Genomic DNA, 26,130 nt, shown 5'->3' with positions numbered 1-26,130 from the left:
CTCAGACTAAAGTGTTGCTCCATCTCGAACTTTTCCTTCTCGTATTGTTCTTTGAGATTATCTAAAATACAATGAATTGCTGTTGACTATCCCGCCAAACTTGAAATGTTAAAAACTTACCAATAATTTGATCCCTCTTGGAAACTTCTTTGGCCAAAAAGTCTCATGCTCTCGTTCTGCTCGTTCTACAAACATTCGAGACTGCACTAGTCTGTGATCCGCTTCCGTTTGGGCAGCCTCCATCGCTTGTTTTTGCAACTGGATTGTGCTTTTCAGTGATTCAATCTGCAATGTATCCACTTTAGCTTCCAATTTATCGCAATTTTTCAAATCCCACCCCAACATACCTCTTCTTTGAGTTGCCTCTCGCGCATGTTGAACTTGTGCTTGAGCGCTTCCGTTTCCTCCAGGGCTTCCCGTTTGAACTTGTTGATGGCGGCAACTCGCTCCTCGATGTACATCTGCTCCAGTTCCATCTTTAGGCGATTCATCTCGTGAAGCAACCGATCCTCCCACTGCATTGCAATCTCTCCTCGAGCGATTTCTATTCGGTTGAGAGCCTCACGCTCCTTTTCACATAGTTGGCTAGAGTAGAGATCGGTTTGAATGAACGTGAAATCAAGCCATAGCTAGTCTACTTACTATTCACAGCGGTTCTTGATCTGTTGCACCTTAACAATTTCCGCTTCCAGTTTGTTATTGGCCATCAGCAAGTCGGCCTTGAGTTGGTCAATCTGGCGCGTCATTGTCTTCAGTGCCTCCTTTTGGTCGTAAGTCAACCCTCGTAACTGGGCCACCTCCGCTTCGTAAGATCTTAGGTGTTTGGCCTGTGAATTTTGAAAGATATGATTTAATAATCAATATGTTTTTAATTGTATCAAATAATTTTAGAGCTACTAATAATATTACGTTAAGTCAAAGAAAATTAACATATTTACGACTCTTTCTAAGCTAGCCCTTTCCCTATTGATTTCTTGGAAATATGCAAATCAGTCTGCAAACATGAATGAGGAATGAACTGAACAAAAACAAAGTGTTTCCTAGATATCTTCGCCGTGAATTTAGCTTTCAGAATACGGTTATAAAGCATGGAAGCTGATAATTCAGGCAAGAAAATTAGTTGCCATCTTTTTCAATGTTTCCGAAGCTTAACAAAAAATCTTGTAAAAGTTGTTTATGACTTTTTATCAAAACCTCCATGAGTCGATATTTGAAGAGACCATCGACTCATAGAAATACAGTCGCCTCTCCACATCTCGATATCTAAGGGACCATCGAGATACGGAGAGATCGAGACAAAGAACACATTTCTGAAAACCATTCCGTTACCAGGAAAATAATAAGCAGCCTTCTGAAATTTTTTTTAATCACTAAAATCTACTATAGTCACCTTTGATTATGGTCATATCGATATACGGAGAGAAAATTTGGAACGAAAAATCAACAGGAGCACATCGAGACATGGAGATATCTAGATAAGGAGGATATCGAGATATGGAGAGAGAAAATGTATGCAGACTGAAGGGACCGATGAAATCATCGACAAAGGGAGATATTCCTTAATGAATATCTATGCTTATCAGTAGAAAAACATGAAAGTCAAAGATAGCTTAGAATATTTTTTTGTGAAATCAGAAAAACACGTAAGGTACCGTGGGGTAAGAGTTATTAAATAAATAGTTTACTTCATCTTCATTCTACTACACTTCAAATCATTGTTTGTTTCGTTTTTTTGTGATTGCTATGTATTGAGTATGAGGAACCATTGGCGTAGGAACAGGGGGGCCAGGGGGGCCTGGCCCCCTCCAGGATCATCCAGCCCCCCCCAGATTTTTTGATGCCAATAAAAAATAAAAATAAAAAAAAAACAATTTGACATGAAGCAATTTTTTTATCAATCATAGTACATGACATCTTGTTATTGACAAAAATTTCTTCAGTAGTTATGTTATTTTATGTTGTACAACTTTAGTGAGGAAACCTCGCTTGCCTTAAACAGCATCAGCGTGATAGTTCTGACTTCGATGAATCGCGCAGCAACCGAAAATTTAACCGTCCAGCTGTCGATCGATTGATTACTGTTAGAACTAGCTTCTTGTTGTATGCGATAAGCGCAATTTTTCAACATATCCGTTACAAAAAATACCGTAGTAAAAATAGCGTCAATATCATGGGCGTGTGATTCCTAAAATTCGTTTTTTTATCTGAATAATCCAAATAATGCTATTTCAGCAAAAAGCAACACGTTCACTGCATTCTGATTCTCATGTCTTTGGAGGAAACCCTGTTCGATGTGTTCGGTGATTGCGTAAGGAGTTATAAGGGGGCGTGGTTTCTTACGCGCGATACCTATTATTTTCAATTTTCATACAAAAAAGGAGGGAGGTTTGATAAATTTCCTTAATTGTCTTACGTAATTAATGGATAATGGATAATAATTACTGAATGATTTTCTCAGACCAGGGTTGCGATGGATCTTCTTCGTGAACAATGATCGACGCATCTTCGCGATCCAACATTCGCCAAAATTCATTTTTCATTTTTGCGTCACGAAGAGCATCGCAAAAAGCGAACGGATGCAACGTCGAAGAAGCAAAATGAATACACCGATAAGTGGTTCGCGAAGCCTCTCCTCTCGTAGGATTCATTTATCCACGTGCTGTTCATTCTCATGATTCATAGGCCAGGGGAAGTGGTTCACCTAGAGTGAATTTCTGTCAGAGAAAAAGTAGATTTTGTATGAGATTTGACAGAAAAATGAATGACAAGTTCATCCACTTCTCCTAGCCTATTGCAAGGTTGCTTCTTCTCGTAAAGTCAAACAAACACTCCACGCTAAGCCAGTTCCACGCAGCGCATGTGTTAAAACTACACAGAATGAGGCAACCAATGCAGAACTGGCTGACTGAGTGAAAATCATGAGTAGGTCGCACTAATTCTGTGAGTTGCCGACGTTTTCGCCTTCGGCTGTCCGAGATCGATGGAAAGGGAACTGTCAATGATATCCCGCGTGGTAGCAAACAGTTGGCCGTTGGTAAGATGGGGAGTTTTCTGAGATGTTTTCTAGCGAAAAGCCGGAAGCTGGTCGCAAATGCGAAAGTTTTTTCCCCATTTGCTTCCGCTTCGGCCATTCAAATGAAAAAATCTCTGAAAATCATTAAAATTGGAATGTTTTTTTTTAATGTTTTCAGAAGCAAAACAAAAATGGAAACGAATTCCGCATTCCAAGCGTTCCTCCTCTGTGCGCAATTCACTTATTCAGTTATATTTACCACCGTTTGCACAAAACTGTGTACAGCCCCTTTGCACAGAATCTGTGCTGCACGAAAAGAGGCCAATTTTGTGCGCTCGGCACTCATTTTTGAGCGGAGCAAGTTTAGCGTGATTGTTGCAAGCCCATATGAAGATGATCGAAACGAATATTTTTCTGTTCTTCGCGAAGAGCAGGCGGCGTGGATCGTACCGTTCACATTACCAAGCGATGGAAAATCACCCGATGATAGCGTCGGGAGAAACAGCTATCCGAAAATGAAACACGAACGAATGAAGCGCCCGAACGGTTGTTTGTGTTTATTCGCAGATTCTGTTTTGATGCCTACGAAAATTCATCGTGCCTCGCGTTTCCGATCGTTGTTCAGCAACATTGTCTCAGACAAAATATAGCGAGCATTTATATCGAAAAATAAGGCTGAACATCCAAGGAATTTCGGCATAGCTAATTTTTTTCAGATGAATGGCAGAAATTTAACCTGGTGTAAAAAAATGTAACAAAATTGTATTCCAGCAATGAATTCTCTCTTTATTTTAATTTTCAGTTTTGAAGTATTTTTGCTTGAATAAATATATTGCTTAAACTATTTATACTTTTCCGAAAAAAAACTTATTCCATATATTATTTGTTTAATTTGCATTTTTTTTTTTTCAAAAAACATCTTGATATTCTTTATAGAATTTTAATATAATCATATTCCACAAGGCATATTGAAGGGTGGCTTCAGAACTTGCAAATCTCTTGGAAAATAGTCAAATAATATTGGGGACTTGTACATACTTGTTTACTTTTTATTAGCAAATTGATTTCGAGAATTTCTTTCGGAATCTACCTAAAAAATATTACTTTTGAAAAATTGTCAAAAGTTCAGTTCTCTTCGGAATTCCTCCAAGAAATCATTGACTCTGTCAAATCAAATACTGAAGTATTTCGCTGAAAGTTCAATTAGATTTTTTTCTGTAAATTTATGTAAACATATTAGGACAAATTATCCCGCAAAATTTATCAAAAGTCCTTAAGAAATGTTCACAAAATATTTTACAAATTGCGTCAAAAATTCTTCTATGTTTTTTCTAGAAATTTTGCTTCAATCCATGGATTATTCATATTGGGAAGAATATTGTTTTAGAAATGTTTCTTGACTTCGAATCTTCAGAGAAATTTGTTGGGAACCCAGGAAAACTTTTGCTTGTGGAATAGCATAGAGGTATAGGAATCTGTAGAGAAACATGTAGCAAATTTCATAAAGATATTTGTATTGCTCTCCATAAAACACTTCTTTAGAAATAATTTCTAAAGATTCATATTACGAAAACCAGAATTCAAGGAAGGTAAGATTTCAAGGATATTTCTAAATAAGATTCTGATTGGCCTTCTCGAGAAATTTGTTTTATTTGTAAATTCATTAGAGAGGTTCAAACTATCCTGTATTTCCTATAGAGAAAAGATAAGAAATTATCCTTTATAATACATTGCCATCTATTCTTCTACCAGCTTCAACATTTGTTGTTTGTCCTTCATTCGCATGACACTTTGAGAAACTTCGTACAAAAATCTTTCCCATACTCTTGAAAGCATCGTTTAAGGAATCTAAACAAAGGTAAATTATAGGAGTTTTGAAAAATTGTAGAATTCTTATACTATGGTTTCTGATTCCCTGAAGTCCATCAGAATTCTTCAAAATAAATTTAAAGTAATGCCTAAGTTTCCCTAAGATTTTAGGTAACTAAAATCTTACATTCGAATTTACCACAGTACCAGGCTTGGGAACTGTGAGCACAATTTGCCACAGCTCATCGATTCTGCCAGTCAACCAAACACAAGCAGCAGCAGCATCATACCATCAGGTTTGGCTGCCAACGGTTCACACACTGCTTGACTGTTTTTGTCTCTCCACTATGATCGTTTCGGGCAGCCATCTCGAGGTGAATGATTGAAAAAACGTTAAATAATTCAATCGCTAATATTTCGCTTGTGTTTTCAACTAATGAAATCTATTAGCGCTAACAGCAAGAGCACACTCATTCGTTGCGATACATATAAAAAAGTTCAATTTCATGCTACATTATCGAGCAAAAATGCAAAACCGAAACCGGAAAAATCGTGTCACACTGTGCTCGAGTCATTTCGCATTCGGGCTAGAAAAACGTTGCGAAGAAGAAGTTACAGTTTTGAAGAGCTGTGACAGTTTTTTTTTATTTAAACGGCCATGGTTTGCTTTGGATTTTGATGGTCGTGTAGAAAAATGTGAATGTCGAGGTGTAAATGTTTGCTACAGTACATTTCCCATCCTGCACAGTACAGCTTCGGTTACGTTCTTAAGAGTTGTGTAGTCTTTCGATCCATTGCATCTCTTGTGGGGTGAGAAATGGAATCAAGACCATCGTGTTCGGTCCGCGTGATGCGAGTGTGAAAAAAGAATCGCGTTTCTTAGTTAGTCGTTGGCAGTAACTAAAGCTGAATGTGGGTTGTGGCTGCTCGATCGAGGACGAAGAATCAATTTGTGAGCTCGTTTCATGCTTTTATTCCAAAACTGTAAAATATATATGACTGTACATTAATAGTTACACGGTGGGACGTAAATATAATTTTTCAACAAACTATGATGGTTGTCACTGTGAGTGTCGCAATGGACTCTTATTGATAAATTATTTACGTCTTACAGATTTTTTTTCTTTCATAATTAATTTACTGAATGTAATGATTTTTTGTAATTAAAACAAAACTTTGAAAGGTTCGCCACTGCAAGTGTCGGCATAAGCGTGTTTTGTGTTTGTCAAGCCAGTGAGTTTGTATTTCTTTTCATATCAGTGGAACATTGTAACACATGCTATCGTCCTGACAGCTGTAGAATGTTGTTGAGCTATTTGTTCAATAAGCTTCGAGTGGTTCGTCACGTCAAGTGTCGACATTTTTTTTTGCTACTTTGTAATTTTTCATATCAATTGCAATATATTTAAAAGCATGTTTATATCTACAAAAAATTGTATATCATGGTCTAATTGGTTATCAAGTGAATCTGTGACCCAACGATCCTTTCCAATAACATTGTCCCTCCCAGTGACCTTTGTGGAGATGTAGGGCAAACATGGTCACCAAAATAGCAAAGGTTACCACTAACATACCTTCCCCAATCCACTGACTGCAAGGACGTGGCCTGCGCCGTTATTAAGCTTCATGAATAGAGGCACTGAATTATGCACACTGACGGAGATTATGGCAATCCCACGAACTTCATTTGATTCTTTGTGTATCTTCACTGACTTCGGTCAATCACGGAATATCAACCATTGATGTGTGTAGTCAGTCTAAGCTAAGCTTAGGTAAGCTAAAAACAACGGCGTTATTTTGCGTCAAAATTCTACAGTACTACGAATAATGATTTATAGACCTTCGAAAAGTTGTTTAGGAATTTCTAATGGTAAGAAACATGAGTTCTACTTCAATATAATCACCATAGTATCATGAAACTTCGGAGTTCATACAAAATATTATCTAAGTTTAGTTACAAATACTTGTAGTAAGTTCCATCTATTTTACACCAATCTTTTTATTAGAAAAAAAAAGAAGCAAAAAGAACATGATTTTTTGTAGAAAATTCTACAAGACCATTAAGCTTTTCTGTGAGGTTAATGGTTAGCAAGTTTCAGAAATTTACGATTTAATTCTTGAATTTACGACAGGAAATTAGTAAATCCTTCCTAATTATATTGAGGCTGCAATCATTCAATCTTTTTTGTGGATGTTTCTTAAGAAATCTGATATGGAGTGATTCGTAGAGGAATTTTAAATAATCCTAAAAAATATTAAGATATAGAATTAGTGTTTTAACCAAAAAATTTAGCAAGAATACAAATTTTTGAATGTTATTGATGGAAGAATCCTGAGATTACCATTCTCTAAAATATTTAGAACCTGGATGAATACTTGATGGAACTTCTGAAGAAAATTTTTGAGAATTCAGGAATGAATTGCAAAATCTTAGTAAATCGTCAAAAAAATCCCGAAAGAGTTGTTAGTGCGGTATAAAAGAAAAATTCTGGAAAATTTTTAGATGAATTTCTGATTAATTTTTCGGAAGAATATAGGGAAACAATAATTAAACTTTCATAGAAATGTCTGAACAAATTACTCGGGTAATTATAGAGTATTTTCGCGAAAGAGTTTTTGAAAGAATAGTTGAACGTATTTCACAAATATATTCATATGAATGTCAAAACTCTTTAAAAGTTTCTTAGTTATGCATATTTGAAAAAGTAAAAAAGGAAATAACAATTTCGAGAGTGTTGAAGGAAGGCGAGATGTTGCTCCTAGATTATAGAGAAATCTGAAAAACATTATCAGTGAAAAATACAGATAGCTCTGCGGATAACTTCTCTGAGAATCAGTATAACATTTGCTCAATTCGCATCAAAGCCAACTCAAATTTAAAGAGTACAAATCGCATCAAAGCCAACCTCAATTTAAGAGTAAAATCTAGAGAACAGACAGCGGTTCGAGTTGAAAACTTAATCGATTAGTCACACGCAGGTGGTGATCAATGGATTACGTTTTCAGCTTAACGTATATTTAGTTTTCTAGATTCTTCGATGTATCTTCACCTTAATTGCTTATGAAATTCTTGTGGAATGGTACGGGAATCCTTACAGTAATCCAGGTGTTACCAGTTTCAATAACTTTTTTTTGCAGGAGTCTGGACAATTTTTCTTTTGATTTTTTCTAACAATCCTGTAAAGAAACTTTAGGATGAACTTCAAAAGCAAAGTTTGCAAAAGTGTTGGTGAACTCTTGAAGAATTCGTGGAATGAATCTTAGGTTGGTGATCTTGAAGATTTTTTTGTGAGACTCCTAGATTTTTTTTTTGTAATTCCCGAAAATCCTGAACAAGTTATTATGAACACAGGAGGATTATTGCAATAATAATTGGAATTTATATCTAAAAAGTACGTAGAGGACTTCTAGGAGAAATGATTCAAAGAACTTCAATGCATTATCTGGTGGAATCCTTTAAGAGATTTTTTAGCATTTTGATAGGGATTCTTCGAGAAAATTTGAGATCAGAAAGTTTGGAATGATTTTCCGTGAGAATCCTAGGACGAACTCTGTGAAAACTGGTAAAAGGGTTTTGGACAGAGTACTGAATAGTACAAAATAATTCATGAAGATATTCTCGTAGGAATTCTTAGAGGAATATCTTCAAGCACATGATTGAATACCTGAAAAGTTCGTGGAAGAATCACAAAGGACATTCCTGGTGAGTTTTTTGTGCTAGAATTCTTGAGGGTTTTTGACTGGATTACAAAAAGGATAAATATTTTTCGTAGCGAAAATTGAAATTCACAAACATCACTGATTTGCCGTGGAATTAACAAATAACAAATTAATAAAATCGATACAAATCTGTTAAAACTACGAAATTTTTGAAAATCGTTATGATTGCGACCAACATTACTTTTGTAAACATGTATTCGCTAGGCCCCCCTAGGCCCCTCCAAAAAATCCTAGCTACGCCAATGTGAGGAACTTGAAAATTATGAGGCTCCTGCACCTAAGGCTACAGCACGTGCACAGCATCTTAATTATCATTAGTTCGTAAACGACTTATTGCTGTGAACATAACATTATCATAAAATTAGTGCACGCCGTGAGTGTGTTTTGGTTTTTACTTGGCACTTAAAGAATAGCTGAAACATAATAGAAGATCTTCGGTAACACAAATTCACGTTAGGGTTCAACCATAAACCACGTGTTCATTTATGGGGGAGAGAAGAGGGTTTCCTAGTTTTAAAATTTGTTAATGGACAAATTACAAATGAGGGGGTATAGGGGGGGAGGTGTGCTGAGAAACTCAACAAATTTCCACATGGTTAATGGACAGCCCCTTAGCGGCTCCCAGGCTAGAACCGTTGTTATAGTATCATTGAGTAAGGTATATTTTGAAGTAGGGTTCGCCCTACTGAGAAGGAATGTCTGTTAGCGACAATTTAATAGACAATGACCTAGGATATGACCTCTAAAGAACAAGTGAGACCTGCTTAACCTCAACTTATTATTCTATAAAACATATGGTGTTCGTTTGTCGGATCTTCATTTTGAATTTTTCGTGGCAAGAAAATTCGGGAAAATGGTATTCGGGGTAATGGATTTCAGGATATTAGTTTTCGGGGTACTTCACCATTCGGGGTATTGATTTTCGAGTTGATGGGTTTCGTGGTAATGGTATTTGGGGAAATGTTCTAGGATCTTTTTAACAATATGTAACTCGATATTTCAATGAGTGAGTGGTCTATTCAATACCGACTTATGGAGGGTTGACTGTATTAATATTATGTGAAACGTCATAAAATTATGTCAGGAAAATAAAGAAGCATCCTTTAAGAACTTTATTATAATATAATTTGAGAAAACTGAGTGGACTCTGAAAGCATCTCAAAAGAATCCTCAGAGCATCTCAGATCTAGAGATCTTTAAAAAATAGTAAACGATTCAGAAGCATCTCACAAGGGAGGGTCACGATAGCGTACCCCGAGGTTTTCATCCGGACTATTTTTGTTGGATTCTACATGTCAAAATATGGAAAAATCCAAAGCCTTTCGGGTGATGGGCCAGTGGTGTAGCCAGGAGGGGCTCTCAAAGGGGCAATTTTTTGCATATCGAATATGAATGTAAAATTTTCTTATCCAACAAAATAAATAATTTTGATGCTGACACGCTCTTGAATTTGCTTGACGTAGACTTCACACTTACATAGGCATGCCGTATTTCGTACAGAAAGCGTCCTGATTCAGTTCGTTGAATTACAATTCTTTTATATTTGCGCGTGTGTAAAGAGTTTGAATTAAAATATTACCGTTTTCAGTGTGAATCCCTACATTCAGGTAATAAATTTTGCTAGATTCATATCGGGATATTTTGTTCAATTCAATTTCGCTTAAACTGTTGCAGTTTGAACGGATTCATAATGAGACCTGGAGTTATAATCAAGCTGCTGGCCAATTTTTTTTGGTACATCGTAAGAAGCTCCGACGAAAAACGAATTTATCGTTTTTCATCAATCAAGTCAAATTTGCAGGAAGAATATATTACAGTGGATGAATACACTACGTTGATTTTCGATGATGCTGCGTCGGAAGCATCAATGGATGATGATTTCGATGACGATACGTTAGTGGCTGACGAACCATCAGAGGCCATTTCCGGAATAGCTAGCAGCAGCAGTTGTTCAACGTACGTTCCCTCACCACCCCAGATATCAACATTTCCCGAGGAGTATCTCGCTGATGCGTACCGGATGTGAACCAAACAACCACGAAAAGGATTCAAAAGTGATGAATTACCCCAACTGTGTTTACCAGGTAAATCAATCGATTCGAGCCCGCGTGTACCGTTCAGCACAGTAATGTCGAGGAAATAACGTATTAAGAATAAGAGCGTGATGAAAAGATTTGAGAAATCGCTTAAATCAGCAGGATCATCGAAACGATATCTACAAAAAGCAATCAATCTTGAAGTACTGAAATGCTTTTTGGAAGCCAGGAATAGCAGTACGATTATTCACGATCGTACCTTACGTATATGGGCAATGGATGTTAAAAAGAAACTGGATCCCGAAAATGTATTGTCATTTTGCGCTTCCAAATCGTGGGTTAAAAAGTTCAAGTTGAAAAATAAGATAGTATCGAGGAAAATTACTCATAAAGTAAGCAAGAAGTGGACAGACATTAACGATACCGTACAAAATCAGGCTAACGAGTTTGCAAACAGTATAATTTCATTAATTTCGGAAGAACATTTTTGCGATTATGAGGTTTTTAACGCAGATCAATCCAGGTTTGAGAAAGAGCTTCATTCTTACAGACAGGGATTGAATCCTGAGAAAATTGAGAGAATCTCTCACGTATCGCTCTCTGTAACTATCATAACATGCTGCACATTATGAGAGACTGTTTATCGTATACTGCTACAAGTTTGATCAGATTGGGGGGATAGTAGTGCATGATAAAACCCCTCTAAACATGCTCCAAGCCTGGGGGACACTGTTGTTATTGGAAGTTCGTGGATTGTTTATCGTGCCAGTAAAGAAAAACACCTATCCCCAACGGTAAACAAGCGAGAAAAATGGATTTTATCATCGCTCTCTCGTTGGGGCTCTTGCTCGCTGCTTCCATTTATCAGACTTGTTACACCTTGCGATACAATGACGATCGTGGACCGCAACAGATGGGATGTTTTTCTTTGCTTGCTTTGATCGTGCTTCATTCTCAAATGAGAGCGAATTCTGCAACGCCTGCTTACAGAACGTTAGCCATTAAGGGTAGTAAGCAAGTTTTTGGAAGAGTGGGTTCAGTAGCAGCTACTACTCATTCTAACATGATAATGCTGAACTCGTCATGACCTGGACGCTGCTTCCCCATATGTATGTTCTAGTTTCAGAGCCCTCCGGTCGGTTTCCAGTCCATACAGCAATCGACTATCCAAATATCAAAGCATTTGCAGGGAAAACAGCAAACATGTCGAAGCAAGATTTGAAGGTTTTTTTTTTTGATGAGGTTCTGTGGCCGGATTTGGTTGGAAGAGAAAATGTCCTTCTGTTGGTCGATTCCTGGACCTCCAATAAAGATGATGACCTTTATAAATCGACAGTCCCCAAAAACGTAAAATTCATCAAACGATTGATTCCAGCTAAATGTACTGGTATCGTGCAACCGGCCGATGTGTACTTCTTCCGTCCATATAAAACTTCGTCCGGTTTTGACAGACACACTACTGATAGCTAAGGACAACGTCAATATTTGGCACAGGGACTATTTTCTGCGAATTCCATCTTTTGCACACTATCAGTTTAGTGCCAAACGGTTTGAAAATCTCAAACGTTTTGCTTTTTTTTAAATGCGATTATATTGTAAATCATCCAAGGCCATTCGATACTCCAATTGATTATTGCTGCGAAAAAATTCAAAGTGATGAATATACAGAAACAGACTGCGAACAAACTGCGTTTATCAGATGTGCACATTGTGAAAAAGTATTCTGCGTTGATCATACACTGATGAAACGACTACACACGCTCTGTAAATGAATAAACAGTCTGAAACATTGGTTTGATTTTAAATAAATGTGGCACCCAGCAATCTCTTGTTTTATTTAATAAAAGTACAGTCATCTCTCCCTTACTCGATATTGAAGGGACCATCGAGTTAGAGAGGTATCGAGTTACAGAACACAAATTAATGCAACTGCGATCCAAGGGACCATCGAGGTAGCCATGGAAACCAATTTTTACTATGGTTCTCTAACTCGATATCGAGATACGAAATATCGAGTAAGGGAGAGATGACTGTATTTCATAATTGTTGTTCTTTGTTATTATTTTATTGTTGGGATGTTGGAAAATTTATGGTGAACGTTTAAACATTGACAGAAAGAGATCTGTAAGATATATACTGTTAAACCCCGATCGAGTCGAACTTCGTATAATGTACCCTCAATGTTATATAACTAGACATTATGCATACATTCATACTGAAACATCCATAAGTCATTTGAAATCGACTTCAATAATTTTTAATTATCACTTAATGTTTCGATTTTAACTTTTGAATGTAACGAGTTGAATGTAAATAAATCGTAGCTCATAATTAGAACCCGTATCTCCATATTTGCTCCATGCTAAATATAGCCCTTAAAAAGCCCTTTCTGTCTACACCACTGGAGAAAATATCTGGCTCTCCTTCTTTTTTCTTGGTATAGGTGGAATAGCGTGAACTGGTCAGAAATTGATATTAAATAATGTTATGTTATTATGAAATTGTACTCCCGAGTTTCACCCTGGACTACGGCCCTTGGTGTGAGTAATATGCATTATTCATAAAAGTATTAATATGGCCTTCTCCTTGGTTTCCTACGTACATCAGCTATCAAAATTATTATTTTGTGGATAAGAAATTTTACATTTATATTCGATATGCAAAAAAATCCTCCTTTTGAGAGCGCCCTCCTGGGCTACACCACTGGGCCCATCACCCGAAAGGCTTTGGATTTTTCCCAAGTTTTGACATGGTAGAATCCAACAAAAATATGTCCGGAATGGAAAACCCCGGGGTACGCCTATTCGTTGACCCTCCCTTTGTCAGAAAGATCCTAGGTGGTTCTTTGAAACTTTCAATGATAATCCTGGAAATATTTTTCATCGTGGATACATAATAGTTGGATATTGTTCTAGAAAGCATAGTAAAAAATCTTGAAAAGTCATAGTATTTGTCTGGGAGCAACTCAAAAGAATGCCAAAAGAATTATTGAAGCTAAGATTTATTCAAATATTACGTAACGCAAATTTGTCAATTTTAGACCCCCTCCCTCCCCCACGTAACAGCTTTTGTATTGACAATCTTAAATTTTTGTATGGACCGTAACACTATGTAAGACCCCCTCCCTCCCCCTGTTGCGTTACGTAATATTTGAACGATCCCTAATCAGATTTTTTAAGTACAGTCAACTCTCTACATGTCGATATCTCTCCATATGTCGATGATTTGTCGGTCGGTCGCTTCTTTCTGCATACATATTCACTATTCCTATCTCGATATCTCCCTATCTCGATGTGATTTTCATTCTCGATTTTCTCTCCGTTTGTCGATGTGTCCATTATCAAAGGTTACTAGACTAGATTTTATGGATTCACAACAATTTGCAAAGACGAAATGACGCCTGTTTGTTTTCAATTTTCCTGGCAACGTAGTAATTTTCAAGCTAGTATTGCAATTTCAGGGAAAACTTTCCGTTTAACGATTCAACGAAAAGCTACCGCAGCAGTCACATCACTGATTTGCACTTGTAAATCATCGGTGGTTTCAATGATACCTTGGATACCGTCTTGATGATTGTTGTTTGTTACTTTTTTATATAGTTTTCTCTTTCAAGCATACTATGATTGAATCGTTTGCTTCAATGATAGAATGATTCCGAAGCCTGCGGTAGAACTTTGACAGCTGCGGTAGAACTCTGCGGCTACCGTAAACTGGAAAATTTTCTTAATAACCGTAATATTTTTTTTTCACTCCAGATAATCGTATCCTCCGGATAATCGAATCACTAAAAGAAAAATTAAAATCTACGATAAAAGAACTTCAATATTATCATTTTTCGTTGTTTTATCCATATGATGCAGTGGCGTAGCCAGAAATTATTTCTTGGAACATTAGGGGTCTTAAGGTGAAGGTAAAACGAAGCCAAACTTCAAATTTTCAAGACCACAAATCTGGAAAACCATACATCCGTTTGAGCTGAAAACTTAATCGATTGTTTACTAGCTGGTGGTGACCAATCGATTAAATTTTCAGCTCAAACGGGTGTTCGGTTCTCCAGATTTGTGCTCTTGAAAATTTGAAGTTTGGCTTCGATTCATCTTCACCTTAAGAAGAAAAATAAATTTTTTGATCTATATACACAAAAATACTTTTTTCAAACCTCCCTTTTCTTACCTACGTCTAAAACTGCTAAAATATCCATATTGTATATTGTAATACTAAATTATCTGAAATTTGTACATAAAAACTGAAAAACAAGAATATCAAAAATCAAATTCCGAATAATCGAATCCAAAATTCCGGATCATCGAATCCCGTATAATCGAGTCCGACCTGTATTAGGAATTTGTTCTGTCTCGATCTCTCCCTATCTCGATGGTCCCTTCGATATCGAGATATGGAGAGTCGACTGTACTTCTTGTTTGCCATAGGATGCTCTTTCGATCGAAAAACCGTTTTGCATTCCCGTTAAGCCAGCAAAATCAAGTAGGCCATGGATTCAAGCGAACAGGATTCGATCGAAAGCTGGATTCGCCGTAAGCAAGAATGAGGATGTATAGAAAGAAAGTTATGGAAATTGTCATATCAGAAGGACATATTTAAGAATTATTATTTAATTCAAGCTGATAAAGTTCTACGGTTCCTTTAAAACTCGTTGCAGAATAACGATTTTTACTGCACTCATCGTAGTTATCCAACTCGGCAAAGTCTCTTTGGATAATGTACGACTCGTACTGTAAAAATCATCATTCTGCAACTTATTGCGTAAACTACTATTAGGGGACCATCATAGTGTAAGCTAGATATCATACATAAAGTGAATTTGATCCCCTAAGTGGTAGTTTGGCTATAAACCAATACATGTTCTGAACTCAAAATGAACTCTATAATATAAGTGAGTGACGGCAAAAATAATTGACCGAAGATGTAATAAAGATTAGTCCTAATTGTACCTTCCATGGACTAAAGACTAGTTCTAAAGAATCGGTGCGTTTTTCGGTAGATTCGAAAAGTCTTTGGGTACGATAGGTTTACATTTCTGTAGACAGGATAACCGTGTGCGAAGTAAACTCACGGAGTCTGGAAGCGAATCGCGAGTTTTCGGTAATCGTGTTGTAGGCCAAGGATCAAAATCCTTCGCCGGTGATAGAGCCACGTGCAAAAGACAATTGGAATTGTGGCTTTGTGATATCCGCTATTGTGTGGCTGGACAAAGAAAAAGCCGGGTCTGAGTAACAATGGACGAGTTGCGCGCGAAAAATCTGGAGTTGATGGCTAGGTTGGAGGAAGCTAAAAGCGAAGCTTGCAGAGGGCCCAAAGATCGAGCCCGCAGCTAGTGCATCGCAGACAGCGAGCATGGTCCCGGATGTGTGTAGGGCCAGGCCGCTTTGAACTAGAAACGCTAGTCAGCGATTTCAATCCGGACATACCCACTTGTGAGTCGGCTGAAAGCTGGTTGGAGAACGTTGATGCAACGGCTGATGCGTATGGATGGCCTGATCTCACCAGGTTTTACTGCGCGAGAATGCACCTGCAAGGAGCGGCGAGGCTTTAGTGGAATGGGGTTCAAACGACTGTGAGAACGTGGGCTGTGTTTAAAGTGAAACTTCTAGAAGCGTTCCCGGAAGCCAACGATCCAGTTTCCATTCATGAGCAGCTAATGCGAAGAAAGAAGAAGCCTGGTGAAACGATCGAGACCTACTTCTACGATCAAGTGGCTTTGGGCAGGAAAGGCAAATTTGACGATAAAACCATCATCAAATACGTTATTGCTGGAGTGGAAGATGCGCACCGGGCAAAAGGAGTGACGATCTCGATGCCTCGTAGTCTCCCTGAGCTGCTTGAACAATTGAAGTGGTTAGATGGTCTGGGGGGTATGCGGTCAGGCACTAGTGAAGGGGGGAGAGCAACAAAAGGTGAAAAAACGTTCTATCGTTGTTCTAAGTCCGGACACATTGCCGATCAGTGTAGTGAGAATCAGAAATCCCGGAAATGTTTCCGTTGTGGATCAGATTGGCAATCTAGCGAAAAATTGTACCGTTGGCCGGAATGGTGAGCCGTCTCGTGCAGTTAAAGTGATTGCCGTCGATGACGGGTTCGAGAAGATAGTGTCAATCGATGATAAGCAGATGATGGCGTTGATCGATAGTGGAAGCCGAGTTACTACGATGAAAAGCTCCTTTTCGCAAAAGTTCGGAAACCGACAACCAGTTGACCTAATACTGAAAGGTTTTGGCGGTCGTCGAATCCGAGTGACGGAGAAGGTTGTTGCCATATTGAAAGTGGACGACATAGAAGAAAATGTGGAATTTGTGGTAGTGCCGAATTTTGCCCAGGATTTGCCAGTGATAGTGGGTAAAGATGTATTGAAGAGAGACACCGTGCTGCTGACTAAGAAAAACGGAAAAGTGTGGTTGGCGAAAGGCGAGTGCTGCGAGCAGGATGCTGGAGATCTGCAGTCCGAGAGATCAGTGCGAGATGTATGTTCGATCGAGGCGTACGAACCCATATCGGTTGAAGATTTGAATATGGACGGATCGGATATGAGCAAAGAAGATTTGTTAGAATGCGTGACGGGACAATCGTGACTGCTTTTTCGAAGAACTACCGTGAGCTTGGAAAAGCTAAGTGTGTAGAACTAGAAATAGTGCTACAAGACCAAAAGCCAGTGTATGAGAAGCCGTATAGAATGGAATTCTCGAGAGAAGCGGAGTTGAACATGATCGTGAAAGAACTATTAGAAGCTGGCATTATAGAGGCCAACATCATCGGCATATAGTAGTCGGGCCCTCGATGGTGCCAAAGAAAGAGGGTGAATTTAGGATGGTAGTTGACTACCGTTCGCTAAATCAAAAGACGGTAAAAGATAGGTTTCCCATGCCGACTATCGAGTATTGCCTGAGTAAATTGGTGGGCGGAGAGATCTTCATTACCGTGGACTTGTTCAGTGGCTACTACCAAATACCGGTAGCTGTAAACAGCAGAAAATTGACGGCGTTTTCAACGATGGATAGTCATTACCAGTTTGTGAGAATCCCGTTTGGGCTCGTGAATGGCTGTGCTGTTTTTCAACGAGCAATGAATCAGATGGTGGCGGAATTAAAGGACGATAATGTGGTGGTCTATATGATGATGTGATCCTGAGTGGCAAAACGGAAGAAGAAGTGTTCGAGAAGTTCAAAAGACTACTGAATGCTCTGCGAGTGCACGGATTTACAGTAAATCTAAAAGAAGAGCCAGTTTTCCAAACGTTCAGTGGATTTTCTTGGGTTCGAAGTGTCAAAAAAGGGAGTGAAGCCCGGAGATCGGAAAATAGAAGCCGTTGAAAAAGTTGCCAGAGCCAAAATCCAAGCAGGAAGTACAGCAATTCTTGGGACTGACCGGGTATTTCCGGAGATTCGTGAAGGGTTACAGCTTCGAGCGAGTTCTTTGGTGGAATTGCTAAAAGAAGAGGTGGAATTCAAGTGGCGAGAAGAACAAGTGAAGGGCTTTCGAAGATTTGAAACGGGCATTAGTCTCAAAGCCGTATTGGCCTTGTATGATCCAGCGAGTGAAATGGAGCTGCACACTGATGCGTCTGCCATCGGATTGGGCGGTATTCTACTGTCCCTTACGGCGGAAGGATGGAGACCAGTGGGCTATTTTAGCCGAAAAACCAGTGAACAAGAAGCAAAATACTTCAGCTACGAGCTGGAAGTACTGGCAGTAGTCTCAAGTGTTGAACGTTTTCGACAGTATTTACTGGGACGACCGTTTAAAGTGGTGACCGATTGCAGTGCAGTGACTCAAACGTTTGCGTCGCAACCCCTTTGGCGAAGCTGTTGAAGTAGAGCAGTGATGTTTCATGTGATGCAACTAGAAATTGACGAAGATGACTTCCTGGTGACAATGCAGCGACAGGATCCAAAACTACTGGCGATAATGGAGTCGCTAGTACAACCGATTCAGGACAACTACGATCGGCAGGTGCGACATTGATTATGAGTTAGTTCAAAATCGATTGATGCGAAAGATCGGCGATGAACAGAAGTGGGTGGTACCCGAGCGAGTACGTTGGCGCATACTGAAGGCATATCACGACGACATGGGGCATATGGCTGAAGAAAAGTGCTTGAAAATATGAAGAAGAAGTTTTGGTTCAAACGAATGCGCCACTACGTGAAGGAGTTTATCAAAGCATGCCCAAAGTGTGCTTACAATAAGGCGAAGGGTGGACAGACGGAAGGGAAGCTGTACCCAATACCGAAGATAGCAGTGCCGTTCCAAACGATTCATCTCGACCACATTGGGCCGTTTCCCAAATCAGCTAATGGCAACGTGCACGTGTTAGTGTTGGTAGACGGCTACACCAAGTTCACGTTCCTGAAAGCGGTACGTTCAACTAAATCTGAGCTGGTAGTGAAAACTTTAGTTGACCTGACGGCGATCTTCGGTACTCCGCAGAGAGTGATCACCGATCGCGGCACAGCATTTACGGCAGGAGTATTTCGAAAATTCTGCGGAGAGCATCATATCAATCACGTGTTTGTGGCTGTTGGTTCTCCGAGAGCAAATGGACAAGTAGAGCGGGTGAATCGTGCATTGCTTACAGCGATCCGCTCAACGCTCGACGAGGATCGAAAATGGGACAATTGCCTACCCTCTATACAGTGGGCGATCAACAACACCCTGAACGCTACAACAAGGGTCTCACCCAGTGATTTGGTGTTTACGTTCAAAGCCGAGAGATATAATTCGCAACGAAATAGTGTTGGTGATTCACGATGAGACGGACAACCGGATCGACAACATGGATGAGCTGCAGAAGCCCGCCGAGGAAAATATACGCGAGAAGCAACAATCGCAGTAGAGATATTATGATGCCAGAAGGAGAGAAGCCAGTAAATATTTGCGAAGGTGACATGGTGTTAGTAGAGAAGGATGCTGTGGTGATTGGAGGTATCCGAAAGCTCGAACCGAAGTTCAAGGGCCCATACATCGTAGCTTGAGGTTCTTGGGCATGATCGTTACCGAATCCGTGATGTTCCGGAGCGCAACGAAAGACGGCAGCGTTGGATACGGTGTACGCAGCCGACCGTATGAAACGTTGGTGTGTGATGGAAATCTAGACGGCGACGAACACCTCGATGACATCGGTGATTGATGGGGCATCATCTACGCAGTGGTGTCAGATTGTAAGCTAGATATCATACATAAAGTGAATTTGATCCCTAAGTGGTAGTTTGCTATAACCAATACATGTTCTGAACTCAAAATGAACTCTATAATATAAGTGAGTGACGGCAGAAATAATTGACCGAAGATGTAATAAAGATTAGTCCTAATTGTACATTCATGGAATAAAGACTAGTGCTAAGAATCGGTGCGTTTTTCGGTAGATTCGAAAAGTCTTTGGGTACGATAGGTTTACAATAGTAACCCATGAAATTTTGTTTTTAGTATGATTCCATGAGTCGATATCGATTCATAGAACATCCACTCATGGAGGTGCAGCTTTGGACAAACCTCAGGTTACTACGATGTAACATTCAAACTGCTTATGAAAGCATGTGTTCTCCATTAGTCAGTGTTCATTAATCTGCTGCAAATGTTTAAGTTTTTGACTCTCCTATGATCACACGATGTTAGTTATGGCAAATATTGTCCTCCCTAAGTTTGAAGTGATTTGAAAGAAATTCGGCTGTGCAATGCCATTTAAAGTTTAAATATAAATTACTATGGAAAAGGCCAACCATTTGTCTTCAGCACTCTAACTAAGCGTTAAACGACCTATTCTGTAAAAAGTGAACATACCCTCAACAATTCAAATATTCTCAGCTACATATTTGACGGAGTAGGCACTTGATGACATTTTGGTAGGACGTCAGGATAAATTGCTATTCATCATTATAAAGTAGGTTTGCATACAGCATGCTTCAACAACGGACCAATGCACGAGTTCACTGTTTGACGTGTTATTTACGTGACCATGGCAACTAGTGAATTAGGCACCGCTCAAACGTCAAATTAGTGAACTCGTGCATTGGTCCACTGCTAGGCAGGCAACAGTGTAGCTACCGTCGGAGGAATAGATCAAAGTAAGCCAGGCTTAGATGGTCATCTCAAATATGGTCTTCCGGCAAAGTTGTGTCTGGGGAGTATTTCTCTTGAGAAGGGTTGATGAACTTTTCCATGAGTATATTCTGCCCATATTCGAATAACAGTCCCATATGTCCTATGGGATTTTATAGAGATTGACTAGTCCAATAGTAATTTCCATATAAACATTAAATGGCGTGTGCAAAGTAACAAGGATCAACTACCGTGCACCCCCGTTAATTTGAACGGTACCTCATGCAAACCATCGGGGTTCATTTTTAATTTGAACATCAAGTCACCCTGGAAACGTGTTTCTGGTTACCTCTTTCAATGTTTGTTTTGATTCTGCGTTCCATTCCACAGCGTTCCAGCTCACTTCACTCCGTTCCATGAGCTAAAATGACGTTTGAACCATTTTTAATCTGAACGATGTGCAAATTAGCGGGGTGCAGATTAAAAAGTGTTCAGATTAAATGTGGTCAAACCAAGGGGGGTACCCGGTATCACGTCTGATACTTCCAAGTTCTGAACATAAGATGGAGATATAGTCGTCAAGCTCATCCCCAAACAACTCACCTCCTCTATATGTTTGCTCGACTCTTGCTCCAACTGCGCCATCTTGTCCATGGCCATCTTGTGTTCGCTTTCGATCTTCTCCATCTTCTCCTTGCAGTTCTTCTGCATCGACCGTATCTTCCACTCGCAGGTCCTCCATGAATTGCTCCTCCCGGTCGGAGTGCACCGTCCGCAGCTGCTCGAAATCATTCTTCCACTTGGCCTCGATCTGCGCTCGCTCTTTCAAGGCCGACTCGAGCGCTTCCTTGACCAGTTTCTGCTCCTCGGCACGTTCCTCCAGGAGCTGATTCTTCTCCTTCTGGACCCGCTCCGCTTCCGATTGGGCGTTGATGAGCTGCATGTTCAAATCGTGGGCCAACTGACGCACATCCTTTCAGCTTCTCGGTTAACTCTATGTATTCTATTTCTAAATTTTGGTACTTAAGATTTAGCTCATCCCTCCCGTTCGGAGAATTTCAGTCTTAGTGCGTCCAGTTTCGGAGCTCTGCGAGTGCATCCGCGCACGGATAGTCTCACATTCCTTGCACGCTGCATCTAGTTCCGCTTTGAGGCCTGTTCGAAAGTTGAGAATAAAAGCGTGAATCTAAATTAGTATTCAAGTTTGAAATTTTAATACCTGTTTCATTAGAAGGATGATTCCCCATTTTTTTATACGCTGCCTATTTTTGCAACTCGGTGTCATCGAACCAAGCCTACTACGTTTGTTGGCATTGCCTCCCAATATGGACGAATAGATTGTTTGAAAAGTGAAAGTATACACAACTTGACAAGCTCGAGATGTGTAGAACAGTGGATCTACAAATCACCCTCTTTTGGCACTGAATAAGAATAACGGCTCTTGTTGTGCGCAAAACTGGTCTTCCTTATTGGTGGTTACGAGAAGTCCGTGACCTATCACCTCATTGTACCGATCTTGTGTGTGCTATTATACATATGCTTGATTTTCTAATATTTAGTATTTCTCATTTTGGTTTTGAGTCATAAAAAATTACAGTTTTTTAAGCTTGTTCCAAAGTGCAAAATTTGTCTTAGTGTAACACACTTTTGTGCTTGAATATCCTGATTTTTGAAGTTATAAATTAATCAAGTTGAGATAAGAAGAACCCTGGTAAAAGTTGGTTTTCATGGCTACCTTGGTGGTTCCTTGGATCGCATTTGCACTGGTTTTGTGTTCTTATAACGGGATACTTTACTAGCCCAATTGTTTCTTTAATATCGAGTTATGGAGAGTTGACTGTATACGGTTCACAACGCATATATAAATCAGCAAACTTTGTTTGAAAATGTTGTGGAATGATATTAAGTTGATGCAGTGACATTGAAGACGAAATAAAGACCTCCTTGTTCGTTGCTGCTGCCGACAATTTTATGGCACTTAAGGTAATAGAGTAAAACATGGAATGCCGTGAAAAGTGTATTGCAATCTGTCAAAGTTGGGTACCTTCTGCAGTACCAAGTGACCAAATGCAGTACTAGAAGTGGTACCCAAGCTTAACCCGACTATTACATGTTTCTATTCGTCTCTGGTGACATTAAAAAAACAGTCTTTATATAACCTTTCAACTCAAATAGCAACTGCAAAACGTGAACTTAGTTCATGTTTATGTTTCTGATGACCAATAGAAGCAAAATTTGTCATCTATGCGGATATGCTAATTGAATATGGCATGCCAGAAATGTACCAGAAAAGTATGAACATTTGTATGGGTATTTGCATATTTCAATACCTAGTATTGCTGAAGGACATACAAAAAAGACGAAGAAATAAGCTGGAAATGCTTTAAGGCTAAGTAGGCGATTATTGGAAAGCTATACTGCCCTTAAACGCATAATTGTCCCAAAGATATACAAAAAATCATAGAGTGGGGCTCATATGCGCAGAACGGCAGTACATAATGCTTTTTCTTATCTAGGGTAAGTGATCTATTATTTGTAGGTCTGCTTATAATTGCGGTAATGCCATTTACACCCGAAACTGTTTTTGCACGGGGGATGCATACCGTGCAATAAACGTTTTCAGTTCAAAATTTTAAAAACCGTGTACAAAAGTAACACCATTTCTAGACGTTTCATGTAAAAATAAGGTTTTTACGAAAAAAAAATGTATGGGAATTTTTTTTTTGCACGGCCGTTTAAAAAAAAATCCGTGCGAAAACAAAATCGGATGTATAATGATTTAATTTGATTAGCCGTAGAACCACACTGACAGTCGATGGCTTGTTGATACACGAAATAGTTGCAAACATCGTTAAAATTTATTAGATACCGCCAAAATTTTTCCACTTGTACCAATATTTGCGGTATAGTGTTCCTATAATGGATGATCCCATAAGAAAATAACGGATACCACAACTTTAAGAACACAAATTATAAATATGTATAACTTGCAACTCAGCCTTAAATTTCAGGATTTCCATTAAATTTATATTATATATTTTTATAACTTTATTTTTTAATAAATAAACATAACATAATGCTGAATCGTGTCCAAAATTACTTCAACCTACAGTATAAACGGAAAAGAATACTGTAGTGTTGTTATTGTTGATAAAAATAATCTTCCGTTTGAATAGATCGCTGACCGGTCTTTACGTGATCCTTTTTCCCGATTGACGCTCGCGTCGCACTACAACGTAAAAACTGACGTCTGTTTAACAGTAACTTACTCACTAGACCGGTTCAAAACGGCAATTTTATTGGAAATAGTCTACTATAAAAAGTATTTCGCTTTTATTGGTTCATGACAAAATTTCATGAACGACTCGGAGGGGAAGTAATGCCGTTCGTCCCGAGATGAATTAGCCCTGGGCGCTGAAAACAATGAATCAAAATAGTGTTTTGTTTGAAAAAGCTTCTTACCCCAACCCATAATCGATCGTTGATTTTTTTTTTGAAAACACTTTGTCAATAGGTTTGAGAATGACAAACAACATGAACACAACATTTGTGCTATAATTTTAAACTACTAGTTTTTTAGTATCACATTCTATCAATTTTAAAAAACATCAATGAACCTGTCTTCGATTGCACAGTTTGTGATTCCTATTGTAAGCGCATCACCTACGTAAGACGCCAACTACTTCGATCTTATGCTTAAAATAGCAAAAGTCGTAATTAAAAAAATCGCCCTACCGCACTACCGGTCGTGACAAAAACACTCAGTAGGCGGCAATACCATTAAAAATACGCTGGTGCACCATGCAAACTCAACGGCCGCTGTGATGATGATGATGATGGGCGTATTTTTGGCGTGGCGCAAAATGCGAAATAAAGGTAAAGTCAATCACTTTAAACCTTTGGACTGGTTATTGTACCTGACCATTAGTGGATCTACGAGCGTCGCACATGGTTTTCCCACCGCAATTTCGCTTTATTTCTGTTTCCGCGGCTCATTGTGCGAAATTTACTCGACATTAAACTGCGATGTACCTATAAACTGTTTATCTTCTGGTGGAAACGAACAGACAAGGAAAGTGCTAAAATTTCCTCAGTGAAAATTTACACTGGCGACATTTTGCGTCATTTGGGGCAGCTGCGCGCGTGTTCTTTATTGGTGCGTGTGATTCTGTTGGCTTAACGGACCACAGACTTTTCGCGACTGCAAACTTTGACAAGAAAGACAGCGTTTCAGGTGAAACGCCTACACCACACAATAATAATACCATCGTCAGGTGATCTGGCTCTGTGTTGAGTCATTTTTTGAAGAATACTGGTAGTTTGGCCAATCCGATACTTACGGTCTACGTTGCATTCTTTCAAGGAAACTTCTCTTTCCACCTCATCCAACCGTTGCTTCAGCTCGTACACCTTAGTCTGGGCCTCGCTGGCCCGCTTCTCAGCATCCTCAAGCTTGACGCTGTAGCGGGATTCCTGATTCACTAGCTCCTTCCTGGAAATTGGGGAAACAATTGGATTATTAGATTCAGTCTGAGGCAAAGCATTTGATCAATTTTGAATAAAAACACGGAAGAGTTATTTATTACTGTTATTTATAAGATTAATAGTAGAGTCGATTAAAATACTATATCGTACAAAATCTTTAATATTAATTACTCTTCAAAGGAATCCACAAATCATATTCTGAAATATAGAACATGAGTAATTCTCACAGAAACCAGGCCACCATTGGCACATATTGTTGGAACTCAGATATTTTTTGTCACTGTTTACTAGAATATGATTGAACTAAAGGAGAAGCGTTTTGGTTAACTTAAATTGGTGAACCAAACGCGAACTAGCAAGCTAAACAGTTCGCTAAAAGCCAATTTTTCGATAAATCATTATTATCTCTTCATGTTATATGTCTCCTAATTTCCTTGGAACACATACACACTCAATTAAGACGGTAAAAAAATTGGACTACCGGAAAAGTCAGTAAACTTTGATAAATTTTAAAAAATCTAAAAACAGAGATTTCCCTTCAAAATTCGGTAAAGGACTTTATTATAACATTATTAAATGATAAAAAAACATAACGTGTGGATAGTGTCCATTCAATTACGCGGGCGACAATTTTCATTTCACTGGCTTTTTCGGTTGTACAAAAACCCAGTTGAATTTTACCGACCCCAGTAATCTAACCTGTGCGTAGGAAACTTCAAAGTTCGGAAAAGTATTGAGATTCGCGCTGCAGCAGCCCAGCGAAGCAAACCACAGTCAGAGAAGGAGGATTCTTAGATGCGTCGTATGAAAAAAGAAGGAGGTCTCTTTCGAAATTATTATTAGCGTACCGCTCTTGATCAGATGGAGTGCTTCGGAAGGCCCCATCAATTATGTTCGATTCACGTTGTGCGAGTACGAAATCATATTTATATTCAGTCAAAGCTGGATTTTCAACTGGTGAGCTCGTTTAATGCTTATGATAAGAGATTTTCATCGTGACAACGTTACGTTTATGTA

The 26,130-nt window shown here is 38.9% G+C and overlaps 2 protein-coding genes across 2 annotated transcripts; both read right to left on the bottom strand.

Moving 5' to 3' along the window:
- On the bottom strand, positions 1–21,596 carry LOC110680427 (serine/threonine-protein kinase 10-like). The gene is made up of 5 exons (XM_021856225.1): positions 21,232–21,596; positions 643–827; positions 348–585; positions 121–285; positions 1–61 (listed from the first exon to the last, which is right to left on the bottom strand). The coding sequence occupies exons 1-5, from the start codon at positions 21,418–21,420 to the stop codon at positions 2–4; spliced, it is 837 nt and encodes a 278-aa protein (XP_021711917.1). The 5' UTR covers positions 21,421–21,596; the 3' UTR covers position 1.
- Positions 21,597–21,643: 47 nt separating this feature from the next.
- LOC110680426 lies at positions 21,644–25,158 on the bottom strand (the record flags this gene model as incomplete). The annotated part of the gene is made up of 2 exons (XM_021856224.1): positions 21,644–21,783; positions 24,969–25,158. Coding segments are annotated over 2 exons (315 nt in total), but the record flags the coding sequence as incomplete, so codon positions are not given.
- Positions 25,159–26,130: the final 972 nt, after the last annotated feature.

Source organism: Aedes aegypti, unplaced genomic scaffold, assembly GCF_002204515.2.
Source record: "Aedes aegypti strain LVP_AGWG unplaced genomic scaffold, AaegL5.0 Primary Assembly AGWG_AaegL5_hic_scaff_1367_PBJ_arrow, whole genome shotgun sequence".
In the NCBI taxonomy this organism is placed as follows: Eukaryota; Metazoa; Arthropoda; class Insecta; order Diptera; family Culicidae; genus Aedes; species Aedes aegypti.
Note: the sequence above shows the minus strand (reverse complement) of the source record. Positions and strands in the feature narration are given on the sequence as shown.

What these genes read in the sequence shown, in the direction of transcription:
- LOC110680427 (XM_021856225.1), bottom strand. Translation starts at nt 21,420, where the DNA reads ATGATTTCGAGCAGCTGCGGACGGTGCACTCCGACCGGGAGGAGCAAT. An exon ending in ATCAAGAACCGCTGTGAATA is followed by an intron (nt 586 to 642) that starts GTAAGTAGACTA and finishes TCTCTACTCTAG; the next exon opens with CCAACTATGTGAAAAGGAGC. An exon ending in AGAGGCAACTCAAAGAAGAG is followed by an intron (nt 286 to 347) that starts GTATGTTGGGGT and finishes GATACATTGCAG; the next exon opens with ATTGAATCACTGAAAAGCAC.